The following is a 22,548-nucleotide window of genomic DNA, read 5'->3' as shown; positions in this document are numbered from 1 at the left end:
TTAATACATAGAAGAAAAACTCTCTTAGTGTTTGCCCTAACCCCTTACAATGTATAGCCCTCTCAACAAGTGCTGTGTGTTCTTGTTGTTATGATTCTATGAATGAGTATGTCTTTATATAGAGACCATGCATTATTCTAGAATCACTACATTAACATCACATTAAACATAACAATAAACTTCAGAAATAATGCCTACCATTATTCGTCATTTAATCACCCACATTATAGCCATTAAGTGACATGAAACAGAAAGAAAATTAATTGTTGTACCTCTCTAACGATGCTGGTTGAATGAGCCTTACCTCTGCTCGAACGAGCAGCTTCTTCCTCAACATTCTACCAGCTTGCTAACTGCCTGCTCGAACAACCAATTGACTTACTTGAACGAGTGGCGGTGTGCTGATACCCTCTGATTGCTACACGTTATAGCCTCATTCGAGGCAATCATCCTCCATCCCATGCCTCATTCAATACAAGATTCTACACCCTTTTGTAAAGCCTCTTGTTGCTTTGATTAAAGCTTCCTTGCTTTTCCCAATGCACCCAATACGCTCTACGTTCAACGAACTCGTACCCTCATCGTTGCTCACAACATGATATATCTTGTTTTGAATCATCGAGTCACACTTAAATAGTTTGGTATTTGCATCAACAAATAATTATTTATTTGCTCAAACAAATCATTATATGATTAAAGAATATTTTGATGGCTATATATGTTTACTCATTAATCACACTTACCAATTCTAGTATTTCATTTTAATGGTTATATTTGTTTTTTTTTCACAATTTTCAAAACATAATTTAAGTAAATATCCATAGTTGTATCATATATTATATAAAAATAATAAAAATATATTTGAAATTTTATATATCAAGACAAATTTAAAAACACATCAAATGAATTTAATTTAGTTTATATTTTCATGGGAAATCATACTAAATTTCTCTCTATGAAATATTCAAGACCTAACAACAAACTCAAATAAAGGGAGCAATAATAGTGTTATAGTATAATCCTCTGCCCTATTTAACTTGCTTGTTATTTATTTTATTGTGTCTTAATAAATTCGTTACATTATTATTTTAAGATATAATATTCTACTCTTAATTGTCGCATTCTCTCATATTTTTAAAATCCCGTTATTTCCATGTATCATATATTATATTAAAAAGCTTGAAAAATTCCAAGTGTTACAACTAATGAGAGTTTACAAAATAGAACCCATTTATTGGCTAAGGAAAAATTACATAGACATTTAATATTAACCACTATCTCTATCATTATAATATCTTTGATCAACATTTATGTATAATGGGTGTTTGGCAATATAATTATTGGACAATTTAAGCTTATTTTGATATAATAGAGAACTGTGTGTAGTCATTTCAGTCAATGTTAGTATTTGGTGAAATAGCTTGTGGAGACAGTTTATTATTATGAATAAGCTGTTTCTGAACAAGCTGCTCCTAGCAGTGGGTTCAAAATCAGTTGGTCAAAGCAGTTAATAAAATCAGCTGGTTAAATCAGCCATTATAATCAGTTATCAGCTATAAGCCGTTTATCAAACACTCTCATAGTTAAATTGAGTAAATTAAAAAACATAATATACTGCATAATAAATTACATTAAATTTTTATTTTGGGCCTTATTTAATATATTTATTTTATTACAATCACCTCACACATCTTCTAAGACTATTACATCGTATATATTTATATAGTTATTACTTAAAAAAAATGATAGATACACAAAATTCTACACTAATTCGTTTTCGTGCAAAAAACTAGTTGAGCAAAATAAGTAAAAAGAAGAGTATTGTCGGTGGGTGAAAAAGAAAAGAAAAAGTGGAAAATTTGCTGTCCGTTATCTCGACTTTAGTCCAATTGAGAGTGAACTCTGCTGAATGCTATAAATTGTTTGCATTGGGAGTTGGCATTATACCAACTACCAATAATTGTTGTAGCATAAGATCAACACTATTTTTCTCTTCTCAATTATAACCTTTTGGAACTTTACTGCAATTTTCAATTTTACAAAAATGGCTGTAGAAGTTTGTGTCAAAGCTGCTGTTGGTGCTCCTAGCGTCCTTGGCGACTGTAAGACTTCTATCATTTACTTTTTCCCTTTAATTCTTCTAAAATTTGGTTGTTTTTCTGCTAGATAATTAATTACACCTTCCATTTTCATACTTTGTTCTCGTATATAATTTATAAATTTTAGTGTTAAATTTATAAATTTTAGTGTTAAATTTTAACTATGATTTTCATCGATTTATAAGAAAAAAACATATTTATGTTGGATCTTATTAAATTCATCTTAATATATATACTTCCTAAATAAACTTTTTAAAATTTTTAAAAACTCACATTAAAATTATTTGATTTTAAAGTTTATATTGGAATTTGTAAAAAAATGAATGAAAAGAACATTTAAAAACAAGGAGAATATTAAAATTAATTTATATACTAATAAGTGACCGGTAATTTAGGTCCATTTTCTCAAAGGGTTCTTTTAACATTGGAAGAGAAGAAAGTCCCTTACCAGTTACACCTTATCAACGTAGCTGATAAGCCCAAATGGTATGAACTTCCATGTTTACTCATTTCTGATTAGTAATTTTTTGGTTTTTTATTTTTTATTTTTTTCTTCAATTAGCCCGTCTTGTATGAGATCGTTTTACGGTAATTCAATCTCAAAACAAGAAGCCCATGAGCTAAAAGTTTTTATATCAGGTTATTTAATGCATGAGACATATCTCAATGTCACGGTGAGACCCACTCAAGAATTTGTGTTTTGCAATATAGTTTGTTCCTAACGAAATGGCTTGGGTTTATATTCGTGGATATGATTGATGACTTTTTTTGGGTTTATGATTTTCCGAAACAACTTCTCTGCCTACACTCGGGGCTCAGGCCCATCTTGGGTATCCGACCTGCCCTTATTTTTAAGTTTGGGGTCTGATTGTTTTGAGAAAATTTGAAAAAAATAAGATTTTTTAATAATTTTAATCAAAAAATAAGTTTCGGCAAAATTTTATTTTCAAACTAAGTGTCTTTGGTCCCAAAGCTAATCTCGGTATGTAATTACTGTTACTAACAACGAGTATAAAAAAATGGTCAAAATTTTAGTCAAGCTATATGTCGCTGTTACTAACAGCGAAATAAGGCTGGTCAACGGTCAAGTCGCTGTTATGTAAAGTTTTACCCGACAATTTTGATGGATTAGCAAGCCTGAGGCAGTTGAGAATATCATTTTACGGATCCATGAATCACTCTGAATACAAGAAGCTACCATCAAAGCTGGTGACAGATGGAATATTTTCGAGCCTTAAACTTAGAGATTCGTTACAGATCCATGAATCACTCTTCCATAACGAAAGTCTGCGATGTTTGAGATTCGTTAATGGGGAAAGCATACCTCCTTCTTTGGTAGAGGTACTAACACGAGCTACTTCTTTTTACTTAGACCATCATCTCAGCATCTGCTATCTATCTCAATTTGGGATTGAATGCTTTAATGGCTTGAAGATCTGCATAATAAAAGATTGTCCAGAGCTCGCAGGAATTTTAGACTGTCGGGAACAATGAAGAGAATTTCTTCCTCAGCTAAAGTCGCTATTACTAACAACGACTTGACCATTGACCAGTCAAAGCCTTATTTCGCTGTTAGTAACAGCGACATATAGCTTGACTAAAATTTTGGCAATTTCTTTATACTCGTTGTTAGTAACACTGATTACATACCGAGCCTAGCTTTGGGGCCAAAGACGCTTATTTTGGAAATAAAGTTTTGCCGAAGCTTATTTTTTGATTAAAGTTATAAAAAAATATTATTTTTTTCAATGTTTCTTGTTTTGACATCCAACAGATTCGGGTTTGTTTCAGGTAGAAAAATAAATGGGTTTGAGTATGGGTCTAGGGTCTTTAGACTAAGATCTGACGTAGACTTTGCTTTTGAACCCATTTCACATTCATACCTGCTAGATCCGTCACAAACCTGTCAGATTCGCTTTAGACCAGACCTATTATTTAATGCAAATTTAATTTTTAATTTCGTTCTAAACCTATTTTTATATTTATTCGGACTTAATTTAGACTTATATATGATCTATATACCCATTATAATACCAATAAAACCTTTAAAATGTAAACAAATTTAAGTATGAAAAGTTAAATCAAGATATATTAAGGACCCTAGATTCATCGATTCTAGCGTGTCGGAGTTTGGATCTAAAATTTTCAAAGTCTAAGGTTTTGGATCAAGGTATGGATACACCAAACATTATTAGGTGTGGGTCCAGTTGGACCTGATTTAGACATGACCCATGATCATCCCTATTCTAAAGGAAATTTTCAGTATCCCGCATAAGGTAGGATTCGGGTGGGATTTTTTTTCCTGAAAGATGAAGTGAAATAATATCCAAACCTGTTGTAATAACATTACGAGTTCGAATCTTACCCCTCATTTAAAGTGAAATATTTTACGCTAGTTATGGTACGAGAAAAGTAGCATGTCATTTGTATATACTCTAACAAATTTAATGCTTAGGATAATGAAATGTTGATGATTTATGATATTTTTTTGTTTATGAAGGTTTTTGGAGGTGAATCCAGAGGGAAAAGTGCCAGTTATAAAGTGGGATGATAAGTGGGTTGCTGATTCTGATGTTATTGTTGTTCTTATTGAGGAGAAATATCCTCATCCTTCTCTTACTCCTAACCCTGAATTTACTTCTGTGTAAGTTCTCTCTTTCAACTAATTAAATTCCCATTTCATTGTTTGGCAAGGTTTGTGGGAATAAGGTCTAAAAAAAAAATCCCATTTTTATTGTTTTTCTTTCTATTTTGTGGTAGAATTGTTTTTTATGAGATGGAATTATATGCTACTTTCTATTTGAGAGATATGGTTTCATTGCGAGACGTGTCTCATATACGGATTGAATAGTTCAACTATTAAAAATTACGAAATTATTATAAGTCCTTATTTTGAGATTGTTTTATTGAGAGATGTCTCTCATAAGAGAACCTATAGTCAAAAAGGTTATTATGATGGATGCTCGTCAATATTTACTCAATTTGTCCTTTGATTTTACTGCATATATTATTTTAATTCATTATAAATAGTTTATTTCATTAACACTTTTAAATATAACTCTAAGCCGCTGAATCCTACAATTTATTTTTTTTTTCTAAATTAAAACTTACAAAATCATCACTAAAGGATATAACCTCACTATCCACCAAAACCCATTTAAATTCATTTTCGTGGTTTGTGTGCGAATCCCATAAGGAGCGCTCAATGACTGAGGAATACTCTCTTTGCTCTTCTAGGATTGCATCAAAGAGAAAAGATTTTCAGGGGTGTATAGAAAGTTGTAATATTTGCCTTTAGTATAATAAATATGATATTAAATAAAGCATAGATTAAATTGCGTGGATAATATTAAAAAATTATTTAATGCGTGAATGAGGTTAAAAAAGGCAATCGTATTCAATTCTAATGATACAAAATAAGAAGCATAGTCCAAAATAGAAATTAATACAAATTATAAGGTACAAAGTAGTATGTATTTAGCTCATGTTATTCGAGTCCTAAAAGAAAGTTTACTAAGCTTATATTTGGGCTCCCTTGTATGTATTCAGGGGCTCTATGATCTTTACATCTTTTGTGGCGTTCTTGAAGAGCAAGGACAGCAATGATGGTTCTGAACAAGCTCTACTGGCTGAGTTGAAGGCACTAGATGAACATCTCAAACTTCATGTATGTATAAAGAATATATTTATTTTTGATTTTTATTTGCATAATTGATTTATATATATTTGCTTTATTTGCTAGAGTATATAACATATCTAAACCTCAACTATTCGCTTAAGCTTTTGGTTGAGTTGGTTCCTTAATATGATATCAGAGGCCAACGTGACAAAAAGTTCACAGGTTCGAATCTCAATCACTATGGCCGTCGATTAGCAAGGGCAAAGCGGACTACCGTCCGGGGTCCCAAATTGTATAAAGCCCAAAAAAATTATTTTTATGTATATAAGTAATATTAATTTAAATTAAATTTAGATATAACTTATATGTTTTGCTATGAGTGATTAGTGCTTTTTTATAAAGTAATTTAAATATCAACAATAAAAATAAAAGGTGTATTATATTATTCATTACGCCTTAAGTTTTTAGGGGTCCTTTTTATCTTTTGCTTTGAGGCCTAAAAATAAACTAAACAGCCCTGTTAATCACCTCTCTACTTAAAATGGAATTTTGTGCATCAAGTATGAATTGGGCTTATACTGCATCCACACTTCTAAGTTCTAACCCAAAGAGCTTTCGTGTGAGGGGCTTGTTAGAGTATATAATATATTTTGGGGCCTCAACTATCAGCTTAAACTTTTGATTAAGTTGGTTTTTTTAACATGAAATGCAATATAAATTATGAGGTCTTAATTTTTGCAGGGGCCATATATATGTGGAGCTAACATTAGTGCTCTTGATTTGAGCTTAGCACCAAAGTTGTATCATCTTGAGGTAGCTTTAGGCCATTTTAAAGGGTGGTCTGTTCCTGAAAGTTTGTCTTTGGTTCGTAACTACATGAAGGTGAGTTTCTTCTGCCTCATTTACACTCATGTTAAGTATTTTGGACATTTTAACTTGTTCTTTTATTTCATGTCTTGTTTCATGGATACTAGGCCGTGATAATTTGTTAAATAATCTCACTGTGGCCCACTCTTGTAGACATGGGACATCCGTGTGCTCGGGCCCACAAACCCATGGGTCAAAAGCATTGACTTACACATACACTTGGTGAGGTTCATTATTTCCCAAAACCATATGGTAGTAAGAGGATTAGCTCACAAAACATATGTATACAAATTAACAATCCACTATTTTAACAATGGGAGGCCTTATCTTACATGTAAAGTATTTCCAACGACGAATAGAATGCAATTTTCTTGCTGGGTACAATATTCACTTATCAGCATTCTAGATTTGCAATGTTTTGTGTGTTCATAGATAATGCTGAATGCTGATATACTTGGAAGTTGGAAATGCTAGGCTTGTATTTTTATACTGCGTTGCAATTTTTATTTTTATGCGTTGCTTTAACTTTACCCCATTTCTATTTTAGATAGTGTCTTCACCATTTTCTTTAATGTTGATCCACGCATATTCTTCTATCTTTTCTCACTTTAAATCTTATCCGCACTATTAGGACCAACCTTTTTCTTAACAATTGTCTCGTCATTGCATATTATTGCAATATGTTACGGACATAGGTAGTATATAAAGTCAAATATTTTATAACTTGATGTGCTTATGAGATCTGTTTTTGTTGTTTATTTTCTTCTATTATCAATTTCAGATTGCTTCACTTTCAGGTTGGGTTAGTTTGAATTTGGTTCGGGTTAAAACAATATGTCAAAACAGTTGGGTTTAGGTTGCGGTCAAGCCATTTTTGGGTTACAAGTTGAAGTTTTCGGGTTACCCACTAATTTTTGGTCTTATTTCGGGTTAAATTTGGTCTGATCAAATTTTGACATGTCGATGATGAGTATCCTATTTCATGTTTGATTGAACACTTGCATAATACTTAATTGAATATTTGAACTCTCAGCTTTAAGTTTTTAGTTGAGTTGATTTCGTAAAAGTATGGTGACATTCAATTGAACGTGTTTTGTATTCTCTTGTTTTCTGATGATTTCTAGTCACTTTTCGCTCGCGAGTCCTTCAAGAAAACCAAGGCAGCCAAAGAATATGTGATAGCTGGTTGGGCACCAAAGGTGAACGCATGATTTAACGTTGAACTGAATCCTAGCCGAACCGCTGGTGAGATGTATCGAGTATTGGTATGAATGTTGAATAAAGTGTTAAACTAGTTGATGTTTATGTTGGTGAATTGAATAAGTACTCGATCTACATCAGGATAATGCAGAATTGTTGTTTGTAATGCTTGTAACTATACAACTATTTCTAATGTTACTCTTGGATTGTGGTGTTTTGTCATGGTCATGTTTCGATTCTTTCCCTAGCTGGGCTAGGTCGGATTGGGTCATGGCTTATAAATAAGGTTTTTTGGTTTCATAATAGCCTCATGCTAAAGAGTAAGTTTTGGCAGGAGGCCTATTGGAAAATTTGAATGAATTAAGCAAAAAGTTATTAAAAGATCATAAAATAAGCAAACGTTTGAACTTATTTTTGAAAGTAACTTTTTGTCTAGAGTTGAAGTTTGGATTGTTCGCTGTTAACAACGAACAAAGAGGGCTGGTCAAACAAAGTCAAGCTCATTGTTCGCACGGCGAACAAAGACTTTGATATTCTTGTACCAAATCTTTGTAGTAAACAACGAACAAAAGAGGCCTGGTCAAACAAGTTCAAACCTTTGTATGCTGTTACTAACAGCTGTAACGCCCCAGTCCAACGGACCACCGGTGACTACTCATGAAGACTGTAGACTAGCCCCACAAACCAACACAAGTCTTTCCTGCGCACTTTGGCCTCAATCGTGCGCGCCCGGAAAAACTTTCCAGGAGGTCACCCATCCTAAGATTGCTCCACACCAAGCATGCTTAATTATGGAGTTCTTAACAAATGAGCTTCGTGAAAAGAAGATGCACCTTGTTGATATGAGTAGTCTATCAATCCTTTTTCAAGCTAAATCTGGGGTATTACAACAGCATACAAAGGTTTGACCCTGTTTGACCAAGTAAAATCTTTGTTCGCTATTAGTAACAGCGAACAAAGTACTTGGATTTTTCTTTACCAGTCCTCTTTGTTCGCTGTTAGTACAACGAACAATCCAAACCTCAGCTCTGGGCAAAAAGTGCTTACTTTGGGAATTATTTTGAAATATTGCTTATTTTATGATTTATATATATTTTTTTTGCTTAAACACTTCAAATTTTCAGGCCTATTGGCCCCCTCATATCCGGCTCTTAATTGTGCGGGTTAGGCCTCAAACTGGCCAGCTTGTAAATTGGTCTTCTATTTATAAACAACTAGTCTTTTGAGAGACTGTCTCTTTGAGAGACGTATTTCAAGCCCAGCCCATTAGAAAATTAATGCTTACTTACCATATTTTTAATGCATACTTGCATTATCCTTAATGCTTACTTACTGTCTTTAATGCCTATTTTTTAATATCTTAAATACCTACTTACATCATTCTTAATGCCTACTTACAATATTTAAAAAATTTATAATAGACCGATCCATTTAGAAACGGTCTTTCAACGAGATCGTATCTCACAAGAATTTGTGACTTTTAAATGCAACGAGTTGAAAACAAGCTCTATTGAGCCCTCATTATTATTTTACTAAGATTAGATTTCTCAAGAAATCTCAAAATGTGCTGTTGATCATATACTTGTACTAAGGCTAGGAGTTTATTATTGGGTGAATTTGTAAAGGATCCCCATAGTAATGGTGTAGAATGGGTGAGTGATGAAAAACTTGGGAATTTCTTGCGGTTTTTTAATGAAGTGGGCTGGGCTGGGCTGAATAGACCCACTCCGTTTCAATTTAAGCAAATCCAGCTTGTTTTATTTGATGCTTAATATATGCATTTTATGACTCTAATTGCACGTTTTGGGTATTGTGGTGTTTGAGTTGATTTTGTAGGTATTATGAAAAAATTGTGTCACAATGCCTTAGAAATGATAAGTCCTCATAAAAGATCCTAAAAATTCATTCATGCAAATGCTCAAAAAACGTGTCAAGCAAAGAAGCAAAATTTGAGAAGAAAAGAAAAGGACTTCGACTAGAAATTGTTAAATGAACAAGTCTCTACACCAAATGATCATAATTATAAACACATTTGTAATTTGATGTTTTTAATGGTTGGATATTTAAGTTGGGATAATTCGCTTCGATTGGTCTAATCATGTACTCAATTTCAATTTGTAACGAAAAATTTATGGCCCCCTTCAAAAAAGTTGTCTAAGCTTCTGTTTCACAGTGTTCAAACGATCACTAGGTGTGATCGTTCGAGCACCTTATGATCAAGAGGATTTTGCAATTTATTTGTTGTCCCTCTTTGACCTTTAATGCTTTTACCCTCTACGCAAATGGAACATTATTAGTCTCATCTTTAGTTTAGCATTAGGTTACGGTTTACTTTTATTTTTTTCTCTATTCACATATAATTTTCTGGATCCATTGTTGTACCACTTCAAGTTCTTCAACATTTCAATCTTCAATCTTCAATTGTAGCTTGTAATTGTTTGCAAGTTTACATTCTCAAGATTGTATTAGTTTAGATTTGGGTCCAATTTAAGAATTCAAGTACTTATCAATTGTGGGTTTATTTGGACCAATTTCCTTGGAGCATTCTTCAATTGTTTAATTTAATGCTTATTTGTTGTTAGATTGTTGTAATATTTTTTGTTGAAGTTCATATTTATGCATAATTATATCTTATATCTTTCATACTTATTGGTGTTAGAATTCATAACTTGTGAGTAGTTACTCTCTAGGGTTAGGAGCTTAATGACACATTAACATGATTAAAGCTAGATGTAACCCTTGATGGTGATTAAAAACTCCATGACTTAGCCAAGAAGCTTGGGTGATGGAGGAGAAAAGGCTAACTCAAGAAGATGTGCTAATCCTCCCTCGATAGCCCTCCTTGTTCAATAATCCATGTTGATGTTGGTTTGTTGTTGTATCATTGTGCATACTACTTGTTTGGAAACCTAGAAGCCCGAACACTATATAGGAACCTCTTTGTGAATCTTAGAAGATGAACTTAGGACCATAGTTTCATATGCTTGAATGTTCTTCAAATTTACGCTTGACTGTGAGTGGTGTTGGATGTTGTGTTTTTGGTCATTGCATGAGTTTAAGGCTGAGAAACTTATTCTTTGTCACTGAAATCAAAAATATAGAAGTGACCTTCCAGTAAACTAGTCATTAGCGTTAACTACATGTTTACCATAGGAATTCCCTATCTTGATATCACTACAAAAAACTCTTCATTTAGCGATGGAAAAATGGCGACAGGAACAGCTGGTCGCCAATGGCGACGACAAGGCGAGGGAAAAAGAGGTCGCAAAAGCAAAAAGCAAGTTGGCGACGACTTAGCGAGGAACACGTGGGTCGCAAAGCAAAAAGAGGGATGGCGACGGCCCTTAGAGCGTCGCCCATTGGTCGCCAAATAAAACATTAGGATTTTATTTTTTTCCAGATTCTGGGCGACGGGTTCCCGCGTCGCCTGAGCGTCGCCTATTTTCTATTTTTTTAGTTTATAACTTGGCAACGGGTATGTTACGTAGCCATTTGGTCGCCCTATTTTTGAATTTGAATTCAATAATGGCGATGGTTGGTTTGTTTATCGCTTTTTCATCGCCGTTTTGTCGCTGTTATTCTATAAATAACCCACTGATTGTTGTCCATCGTAGTATATTTTCGAAGCTTTGGAAGCTAAAAAATTTGTAGTATATTTTTGAAGCTTTGGAAACTAAAAAATTTGTAGTATATTTTTGAAGCTTTGGAAGCTAAAAAATTTGAAAAGGTTAGTGAGTTTTTTGTTTTTTTTATATGAGTTAATTTTATTTATTTTTATTATTTATATTTATTTTCTATTGTCATTAATTTTATTATTTAATTTGTACATATTTTATTTTCTTTGTTATTTTCTTGAGTTTTTATAATTTTTATTATTTTATATTTTATTTTAATTGACATTAGTTTGCTTTATTAGTTTTTATTAGAATAATTATATTATTATTATCATATATATATATATTTTTATTGTCATTAATTTGAAAAGGTTAGTGACTTTTTTGTTTTTTTTTATATGAGTTAATTTTATTTATTTTTATTATTTATATTTAGTTTCTATTGTCATTAATTTTATTATTTAATTTGTACATATTTTATTTTCTTTGTTATTTTTTTGAGTTTTTATATTTTTTATTATTTTATATTTTATTTTAATTGACATTAGTTTGCTTTATTAGTTTTTATTAGAATAATTATATTATTATTATCATATATATATATATATATATATTTTTATTGTCATTAATTTGAAAAGGTTAGTGAGTTTTTTGTTTTTTTTTATATGAGTTAATTTTATTTATTTTTATTATTTATATTTAGTTTTTATTGTCATTAATTTTATTATTTAATTTGTACATATTTTATTTTCTTTGTTATTTTCTTGAGTTTTTATATTTTTTATTATTTTATATTTTATTTTAATTGACATTAGTTTGCTTTATTAGTTTTTATTAAAATAATTAAATTATTATTATCATATATATATTTTTATTGTCATTAACTTACTTTTTTGATAAGTTGAATGATTATGTTATTATATTATATTTAGGTGTTAAAAATGAGTTCTAGGCAAGAAAGAAGTTGGATGTACAACCGACGAAAAAATGGAAGTTTAGTTTAAGATTTATGAGAGGGTTGGAAGAGTTTTTAGATTTTGCTCGTACACAAAGCATGAGTTCTGAGATTAGATGTCCTTGTAAAAAGTGTAAAAATTGTTGTTTTAAGGAAGTAGATGAAATAAGGGAACATCTAATGAGAAGGGGGTTTGTTGAAAATTACTATGAGTGGGAATATCATCAGAACACAGAGATAGGAACAACATCTGATGTTGCAGCGGAAGTCGGAGAGCAATCGTCAAACAATCCAAATCCATACGCACAAATGGTGCATGATGCAGCAGCAAGTGTGTTTGCAGGCAATTACCATCACTTTTTTCCCTCACAGTATAATGTAGAGTCAGTAGATAATGAACCACCGGTACACGTTGACGAAAATCCAAACCCACAGTGTCAACAATTTTTTGAAATGTTAAATTCTGTAAATAGTCCTCTGTATGAAGGTTGTAAAAATCACACGAAGATGTCTATTATTGGTCGACTTACAAACCTGAAGACAGACCATCGTCTCACTGAGAGGTGTTACGACGATATTTGTGGTATTGTCAACGAAGTGTTACCAGAAGAGAATACGATGGTAAACAACTTCTACGAAACGAAAAAACAAATAGCTGCTCTTGGATTACCTGTTGAGAAGATAGATTGTTGTCCTAACGGATGTTTGATATATTGGGGGAATAATGCGAATGCAACTTGCTGTTACATTTGTGAAACTTCTAGATGGAGAAGAAACAGTAAGGGTGATAAGGTTTCGCGGAAACAATTTCATTATTTTCCCCTAGGGCCCAGATTACAAAGATTGTATGCTTCAGAGGCAACAGCTAAGCATATGAGGTGGCATGCAGAACACCGCACTAAGGATGGAGAGATGATACATCCGTATTTGGTAAGTATTTTTTCAATTAAGATTTCTTATCTTTTCTTAGTTTTAAGTCGTTTTTTTTAATTATTTCAGGAACAATCACAAGGTCAAAGACCCACGCCCTACGAAATATTTACCCGAACGCATGGGATCTTTGACAATGACACAGGAGATTGTTCCCAATGGACAAATAGCAAGTCACAAAAAGTTAATGTAATAATTATTAAACTTGTTGATTTATTTATTTTTAGTATCAATTAATATTTAGTTTATTAGTAATTGATTTATTTTTTTTATTGTAGGTTGAATATCGTTCTTTGATGGAGGAGCATCCAACTCGCGACCCAAGTAAAGTTTGGTTGGATGCAATAAAAAACGTAGAAAGCGGGTCAAATAAAAAATACAAAAAAAGCAAAGAGGTTTTTGGGGTTGGTTCCGCCTCTCAGATTATTTATCCTCCCGAGCCAACGGATATTCCGTCTTCTCAGCCAGCACCACCTGATTATGACGCCATTATACAACAAAGGTTTGCGGACTTAGAAGCCCGGCAAATGGAGTTTAATAATCAATTATGGGAAGCGATTCGAAGAGGAAATGCTCAGACAGCCTATGAGAATCATCAAAGGATGACTGAACAATTAGCACGAGAACGAGAAAATTTTACGAAATTCCTTGAATCGCATTTCAATTTAAATCAACCCCCTCCTCCACCTCCTCAATGAATGATTAAAAATATTTGTAATTTTTGTGACTTTATAAATAAACTTTAGATTTATATATAATATTTTGAGTTTTTTCATTTTAATATTTTTGTTTTATGTGTTTATATTTTTATTTTATAATTATAAATAATATAAAATATATATAACTAATATATATAATAATATTCATTTTAACAATAATAATAATATTTATAACAATAACAATAATAATAATAATAATAATAATAATAATAATAATAATAATAATAATAATAATAATAATAATATTAAAAATAATAATAATACTAATAATGATAATAATAATAATAATAATAATAATAATAATAAATTCCAGCGCGCAAAGGTAATTATTGCCAGCGACGGCCTAGCGACGGACACTTGGTTGCTAAGCTTGTTTTCTCGCCCTTTCGTCGCTAGATTATTACATTCTGGGTGATGGAAATATTCGTCGCTCTCTTGTCGCCTTAAAAACCGGCGAGGAAAGGGCGTCCACCTTGGGATTAGCGACGAAGTGAATAGCGACCACCGTATTCGCCGTTGCCCGCTCGTCGCCAACCCTACTTTTTGACCATTTAGCTATGAAATGGCGTTGAAAACGTCTGTCGCCAATTTGTTAGTTTTTTGTAGTGTATGTTAGCTCCAAAGCTCTATATTTAGTTAATTGCTTGTTTTTGTTCATTAGTTGTTTGTCTTGATCTATGCAAGCAACCAATAAAAAATCAACCAAAACATATATACTACCTCTTGACCACTTAACTAGTTACAAAGAAATATCGTCCTTGTAAATACGCTCTCGTGCTTACCGCTAATGCTAGCCATTAGAGAGTATTTGTGGTGTATATATAAAAGTGTTTGCAAAGAAAGGTACTAAAGAACTTAACGATCGCATATTTTTTATTTTTTATAAGAAAGTGAAGGTAACAACAACTCATCTACCTTAAATGTATTCGCCACTGCATATTTTTTATTTTAGTTTCATACACAGACACGTTTTTTCACTTATTTTATCTACATATTTTTTTCATCAGCTTGTTTTGTCTAGTGATCCAACTAGTAATTACTAAGACAACAACGTCCTCTTGTAAAAAAATCTTACAGCCTCAAACATAAATTTAAACTTTTGGTTGAGTTAATACTATGTCAAGAAATCAACTCAACTAACTAAAAGTTTAAGTTGATAATTAAGACTTTTTTCTAACTTTATGTACTCCAAAAAAAATCCAAGGAGAAAGAACAAGTATTCATCAACAAAACAAGGGTAGTACAATAGAATCTAAAACAAATTGACTTATTAGTCATAAAACAAAATATATGCCACTAAATAAGTTAAACAAAAACCGGAATTTATCTTCAAGTGTTCGAATATTAAGCAAGATTTCTAAAAAAAAGCACACGAGAGTGACCAAAAGACACAATTTAATGTCCCTACAAGTTTGATCCATTTCTAACGTTGTAATAATTGGTAGTGGTATTTACGTGGGTCATCGGGTTGATTTCGGGTTAAATGTTTCGGGTTGGTGTGAAATCGCGTTTTATTTCCATATTAATTTTATAAAAATGTAAATCATTTTTAAAGTGGGGTCAAATCAAATTTGATTATAAGGGCAGGTAATTTTAATTAATCGAATTTATTTTAAACACTTCTAATAATTAATTTTGGTATTTGTCATATTCACTGTCACTACTTATATATTTTTTTTAAAAAGACAGAAGATACGTAACCATCATAAAACAAGAGGGAAATGCCAACCAACTCAATGAATAAAAAAAATGAATATTTAGCAAGAGTTGAGAATCATAGTCCCCACATGTCGTCTTCTTGTGTACCGCCCGTCCTTGACTCCTTTCACATAACGTTATAGTCATTACTCATTACTAGCTCATTACACATCTTAAAACATTACCTAATTTTTTCTGCTCTTATAAAATACCGCTTGTCCCTTTAAGAGTTGCTAGTGTTTTTTGCCCTATTTTTTGTTAGTTGATTTTGGTTTTAAAGATAATAGGATAACTGAATGAGAATCACATTTACAATGATAATATATATTTTCTGCTTTAAATTTATCCTGTACGGATTTATTTTAACTATTTTTTTAAAATGATTCAAATAAATTCAATTTACCATGACACAATTTTTTTTAAAAATAGAAATGTTGGATCATTATTTATTAATATAAAAACACAACAAACTCAATTTAAAGGTTTAGATAGGAATATTTAATGAAGAAATTAATAAACACTTATCTCTATGCTTTTCCCACATTTGACATGAATGTATGTTCTAACTCTTACGGCCTGTTTGGTACATGGTAATAGAGGGCGGTAATGGTAATAAAATTAAGTAATAAAAAATTTGGTTGTTTGGATGCCTTCAATGGTAATGGATGGTAATAAAATAAGGTAATGAAATTACCAAAAAGGGTCATTTTTATTACCATCAAACAACCTGGTATTAGGCTGTAATGATAATGAAGTATTACTGTGGTAATAAAATAAGGTAATGTTGTTTCGAGCTGAAGAAAAAAAATAATGAAGAAAAAAAAGGTAATGTAGGTAATTATCCAAAAAAAATATTATTATTAAAAAAAAATTATTAGATAGAATAATTTAGATACAATAATGCTTTTAGGTACAAATATACAATAATGAAACTAAGAGTCATTACCATTTTTTATTACTAACAACCAAATGCAATCAATGGAATATTATCTTCCATTACCATTGTTTAGTCATCCACACCAAACAAAAGAATCTTCATTACCAATTCTCATATCCATTCCTTCATTACTATTGCCATTACAACATTTTATTCTCATTACTTCATTACCATCAACCAAACGGGTCGTTACAGTTATGAGTTAGGTTAGCCCATCTCACTCCCAAAGCTATTCATTGTCATTTATGCCAGATTTCATCAAAATCATCAGAATTGACCCTAAAAGCCAAATTTTTAATTTTCATCACCTCTGAAAAAGTTGAAATTTACTTATAAGCATAATATTGCCACATTTTCATTAAATGCCTAAAACAATCCCACCAAATTCTACAATCACTGTTCATTATAATAATTACCCAATGATTTGACACAATTAACCAACTTGTCATTATTATACTCATCACTTCTCACATTACATTACTCACCTTCCCTTTCTTTTAATTTATAATTTGAATACTTCTCTGGCTACTCAAATATGATATATCAGACATCATTTAGGATACCCAAAATAGTATAGTTTTGTAATTGGTCGTTATTTAACGATCACAAATAGTTGATCGAAGAAATATAATCAGCGTCCAGACTCATTTTTGTAGTGACATCTTCCAATCTCAATTATTACACAAATCTCTTTTTTAGTTCCTTCATTCTATATTAAATGCTAAAACTTCTCCTTCAACATCTTCCAATCTTTATAATTATTGGGATTAATTAGCCAGAAAATATATATATATATATATATATATATATATATATATATATATATATATATATATGGTTGGATAACGACTTGTAGTAATTTAGTAATAGTACCTAGAACAAATAAAAAGGACCACAAAGTGTTGTGCTTATAGTACTCCGAGTAATATATATATATATATGTAGTATTTGCAATTTGGCTTTATGCTTTTGTAGAATATTGTCTATCGATAGAACTAAAAAACCTAGTAGAATAACAAATAAAGGTACATGAACAGATCCTTTTCAAATCATCATCATACCTCCTATATTCGTTATAGCCAGCCTATCATCGTCATATAGGTCTTGTATTACCTAATATATATATATATATATATATATATATATATATATATATATATATATATATATATATATATATAATTCTTCTGTTTCATTGTACTTGCAATTGAGAATGACGTTTTCCCACATAAAATATCACCATATCAGTTACAAATATTTAATATTTCAGAATGGAGGCAATCTGATTCAATGTTGGTTTTAGTCTTTGGAATCCTTGAATGGTGAATCAGAAATGAGCTTTTGGATCATTTCACTTGTCTCTGCCTCAGACATTATACTCCCTTCTTCATTTTTGGATGTTGAATACGCCTCGAAAAATTCTTTATTTTCCTTCTCTAGCTCCTTCCACACTGCGTAATTAATATTTTTATTTTTTATGAATCTAAACAATTTAAAAAGAACCACATACAAAGAAATATTATACTTATACATTCTGAAACACTTGCTACTTTATGGTTATTACTTATTACTACTATTCACATTTTATAAATTATGTGTAAGAATATAGTTAAGTAAGATCTTATTTGAATTGTCTAATTCCATATTTTTATGTTATTAACTTTTTATTATTTTTAGTTATATTTGTATCAATATAATAATTAACATAACGCATTAAATTGTGTAATCATGTTCTATTTAAATGTAATCATTAATATTTTTGTTAATCACGTACATCCAACAATGATAAAAAAAAATTTATATTTAAGAACTATAATATTTGACTAATTTAATAAGATTTCACATTTAATTAATACGAAAATAAAGATGTCGTATATATTATATTTCATTTCAAATAAATAAATAGTTAATATTGAACAATTTCAATAGTAATATTGGACGAATTCAACTTTATTGCACAAGCACTTACATAGTTGCATGAACTTTATTGTTAACCTTTAATTTTGCTTAGCTTTTCATCATGTTTCACAATATTAGTAGATAAACACGAGATGTACGTACACACTTATTAAGGTAATACCAATTTAAAATGTAAATACTATTTTTAATTTATCGATATGGGTAACAATATAATATCACTTAAATTGATATCAAATCGAAACCTTATCAACAAATTAACCACATATGAATCCACTATATCCATTTTAAACTACTTAGACGTATTTTCTAATGATTATTATACCTATTATACTTTTTTTGTAATCTCAAGGACTTGCAATAATATACTTTTTTGGAAGTATATATTACCAAAAATTTATCAACTTTCAGTTTTTTGCAATAAATTGCCCAAAATATATAATTCAACATTTTAAATTTTCCTACAATAATTAGAATTTTGATTAACTCTAAAGAATTCCAATTTATAGTTTGTTTTGTTAAAGTGCACCTAGGTGACCTATAATCTATTTACAGGTCATTTTGCAAAAATTTAAAACAGTACTATTTAAACACAAATTTGAGAGACGGTCTCTTTAAGGGATTATTTTTAATTAGGCTGCCTATAAAAAAATATAGAGTAAAAGTAGGTATTAAGTTTTAATGGATTGGACCTTAAAGATGTCTCTCAGAGAGACGGTCTCTCAGAAGACCCACTAATTTAGAAAAATTAATATATATAATGTAAAAAACATGTCTTACTTTTTATATTTTTTTGTTTGTTGATTAACGCACTATGCTCAATATCCTCCATTTTAATAATTTACCCCCTTTTTTTTTAAAAAAAAACTTAATAATTAGCGTGCACATAAACAACTGACCTAACAATAAGATCTGTTATAATTATAAACAATCCTTACTAGACACTTGAAAACGATCCTCGTCTTATATGGAGTAAATAAATAACGCCACAAGCCTACATAATTATTATTTTAAATTTTTGGTTGATTTTTTGATAATATCATATTAAAAGCTTAAATAACGGGTTTAAATATCATTTATTTATTCATCTTTAGTGAAACTATTAGCATTAGTATAAGGGAGCCTTGTGCATTTATTGACATATTTAATCTAAATGAGCTATTCTTGTAAGAGACTGTCTCTCGATGAAACGATTTTAAAATAAGATGTCTAAATGCTAATTAACCTATATATGAGGTGTGTCTTACAGTGAAACCATCTCATACAAAAAATCTATAAATCTTAAATTAAAACAGAGTTTTTATGTTAAAAGACGTGATAGACAATATAACATACATGTGCTTCTAACTATATATATATATCATTTCTTAAGAAAAGATTATTAACCTAAAAGCCATGCATTCAGAAAAGAAAGAAAAAAAAAGTTAAATGTAAGGAAAAACAAACCAGTAGAGGTGATAACAGGCTTGATATTAGCATGTTTAGACAAAGCCTCCATGCACTCCTCTTTTGTCATGTTGTATATCAAACATTTCTCGATCAAATGTTGCACCTGCATCCACACGCATTTCTTTTTATGACTCATACACACTTATCAAGGAGTAATTAATAAATAGCTATATCAATAAAAAATAAATAAAAAGATAAAGAGTTTAATTGGTAAATAACTATTAACTGAGTTAATGACTAGTTTCATCAATTAGAATTATTAGCTCATAAATTAGTTGTTTAAGCCAATGTTAAGATAGTTGATAAAAATTAGTTATTGGCTCTAAGTTATTTTTTCAGGAAATCAATTTAACCAAAAACTTAAATTGATGGTTGAGACCCTAAGATATATTATATATTCTAACACGCTCCTTTGCATGAGAAGTGGACACAATATAGACTCTCTTCATATCTGGTACTAGATATTCCACCTTAAATAAGGGTAGGCTTATGATATTATGTCAAAAAACCAACTCAACCAAAAGCTTAAATTGATGGTTGAACCCCATAAATTTATCAAAGAAAAAAAGCTATATATTGATCAAAATTGTTTTATAATTTTGATTTAAAAATAGACTTTTTAACTAGCTAATAATTTTTTAAGCTTGAACAAAACACAAATGAAAAAAGCATTTACCAAATGCAAAAATAGTTAAAAAAGAAAAGATGAGAGTATAACCATATGAATGTAAGAGGAAGAAGAAGAATCACCCATGAATAGCAAAGACAAAAAACCAAAAAGCAAAAAGAAGTAGAAACCAAAAGATTAGTGAGATTTGAGAGTAGTTGGTAGATACGAATACAATCATAAAATAGCTAAAATTTATAGAGTAAAACACTAAAAAAGGTATCAGAGTTAGTGTAATTTGCATTTGTGGGACCCATTATTCCCACGTGGGAGATAAACGTTTATTGGTTGTGAAAGGATTAGAGGGGATTTGTTATTGATCATCTATCTTGTCTTGTATTCGTAGCACATTTTGCATTTCCTCTTCACGTGATTTCTGGGCCCGCTTTTCTAATCTTCTCCATCTCCTTTTCCTAATCCTGCCTACGTGTCACTCCCCTGGCTTAGATTTTGATCCTATTGCTTTTCTCATACAATCAGGTCTTGACACCTAGGATTTAGTTAATTAACGGAATAGTTGTTTATAATATACTAGAAGCTTGTATTAGGTCTTAATATCCTAAAACAAATTTAACTTTTTGCGATATTAAATTTAATTGTATTAAAAAATGACACTGATTTATATTTTTACTTTAGTAATTGTTGATTTTTATTTTAAGTTTTACTATAATGACATTTTATTTGGCATATGTAATTGTTACTATAGTCTATAGTGTCATTTATGAGAAATGTTACTAGATCATATGTCACGAAAAACTTTAGTATGATTTTTTTATTATACTGTCAAAAAGTCTAATAAATGTCACTAAATCTATTATATAAACTATTTAAAATTTGAAGTAGTGACATTTAAATTAAATGTCGCTAAATATATCCCACTAAAAAGCAAATCATGTTATAGTTATAAGCCTATTTTCGAGAATTATAAGTTAGTCTAATAATTAAAAACTTTCTCTTCCTTTTTTACGTTGTGATATGAGAATAATTTGAATAGTTCTCACTGTCTATAAAAAAGATTAATTCAGCTCTTCATTGTTACCTGTAAGGGTGGGATTTAGTTATGCTTGCAAATTAATAGCTATTTATATATAATAGACTAGAAGCTTGTAACTAAATTCTAATTAAGTTCATTTTAGAGAATTATAAGTTAGATTAGTAGTTTAAGATTTTATTTTTCTTCCTTTACATTGTGATATTGCAACACACAGAACAATTCGAACAATTCTCACTATTTACATGAAAAAATTAATTCAGTTGTTTGTTGTTACAACTCTCTTCATTTTAGAGCAAATGTTCCATTTGAGATTAATATAAATATTAAGGCAAGAAAGGAACCACAATAAAAAAAGTGTCTATATCTACAAATTAGGAGGGGTTCACAATAAAAAAAGTTTCACATGTACAAATTAAGGAGGAGATCACTGCAAAAAAGTGCACACATGTTCAAATAAAGAAGGGGACCACGACAAAAAGATATTCACATGTGTTAATAATCCTTACTTAAAATAGAAAATGGACAATTAGGGTGATTGGTCTTAAAAGAAAATTAGACATTTGTTAGAGTATATACTTTCTCTTTTCTATATTACTTGCAATATTACAAGATGATGCACTATTTATTTATCATTCGTAATTTATGATTAATTTTTAATTATATAACTTTAAATATAGTCATATGAGATCTTGTTTGATCTCAATGCAAAGATTATTAATATAAAATTTTATAATTTTTTATTATACATTTTAGAGATATTAAAAATTTAAATTTAGTATATTAGACTGCATAAAAAGTTAAATAGTGCAAGTATTTAGAAACGAAGGAAGTATATATTGTGGGGCTCAATTATAATCTTGATGATCGAGGACCCATAATATTT

The 22,548-nt window shown here is 30.3% G+C and overlaps 3 protein-coding genes across 3 annotated transcripts; 2 read left to right on the top strand and 1 right to left on the bottom strand.

Moving 5' to 3' along the window:
• Positions 1-1,751: 1,751 nt before the first annotated feature.
• On the top strand, positions 1,752-8,007 carry LOC130804335 (glutathione S-transferase DHAR2-like). Its single transcript, XM_057668738.1, has 6 exons — positions 1,752-2,102; positions 2,495-2,585; positions 4,600-4,743; positions 5,649-5,766; positions 6,460-6,600; positions 7,710-8,007. The coding sequence occupies exons 1-6, from the start codon at positions 2,045-2,047 to the stop codon at positions 7,794-7,796; spliced, it is 639 nt and encodes a 212-aa protein (XP_057524721.1). The 5' UTR covers positions 1,752-2,044; the 3' UTR covers positions 7,797-8,007.
• A 4,339-nt stretch (positions 8,008-12,346) lies between these two features.
• On the top strand, positions 12,347-13,974 carry LOC130804231 (uncharacterized). The gene is made up of 2 exons (XM_057668607.1): positions 12,347-13,473; positions 13,563-13,974. Exon 1 carries the CDS (start codon positions 12,409-12,411, stop codon positions 13,342-13,344), a length of 936 nt encoding a protein of 311 aa, XP_057524590.1. The 5' UTR covers positions 12,347-12,408; the 3' UTR covers positions 13,345-13,473; positions 13,563-13,974.
• Positions 13,975-17,807: 3,833 nt separating this feature from the next.
• On the bottom strand, positions 17,808-20,832 carry LOC130804220 (uncharacterized). The gene is made up of 3 exons (XM_057668587.1): positions 20,723-20,832; positions 20,002-20,107; positions 17,808-18,089 (listed from the first exon to the last, which is right to left on the bottom strand). Exons 1-3 carry the CDS (start codon positions 20,756-20,758, stop codon positions 17,938-17,940), a joined length of 294 nt encoding a protein of 97 aa, XP_057524570.1. The 5' UTR covers positions 20,759-20,832; the 3' UTR covers positions 17,808-17,937.
• Between the last annotated feature and the right edge of the window lie 1,716 nt (positions 20,833-22,548).

The sequence above is a fragment of the Amaranthus tricolor genome, chromosome 17 (genome assembly GCF_026212465.1).
Source record: "Amaranthus tricolor cultivar Red isolate AtriRed21 chromosome 17, ASM2621246v1, whole genome shotgun sequence".
Classification (NCBI taxonomy): domain Eukaryota; kingdom Viridiplantae; phylum Streptophyta; class Magnoliopsida; order Caryophyllales; family Amaranthaceae; genus Amaranthus; species Amaranthus tricolor.
The sequence above is the reverse complement of the archived record's forward strand: the minus strand, read 5'-3'. Positions and strand labels throughout refer to the sequence as shown.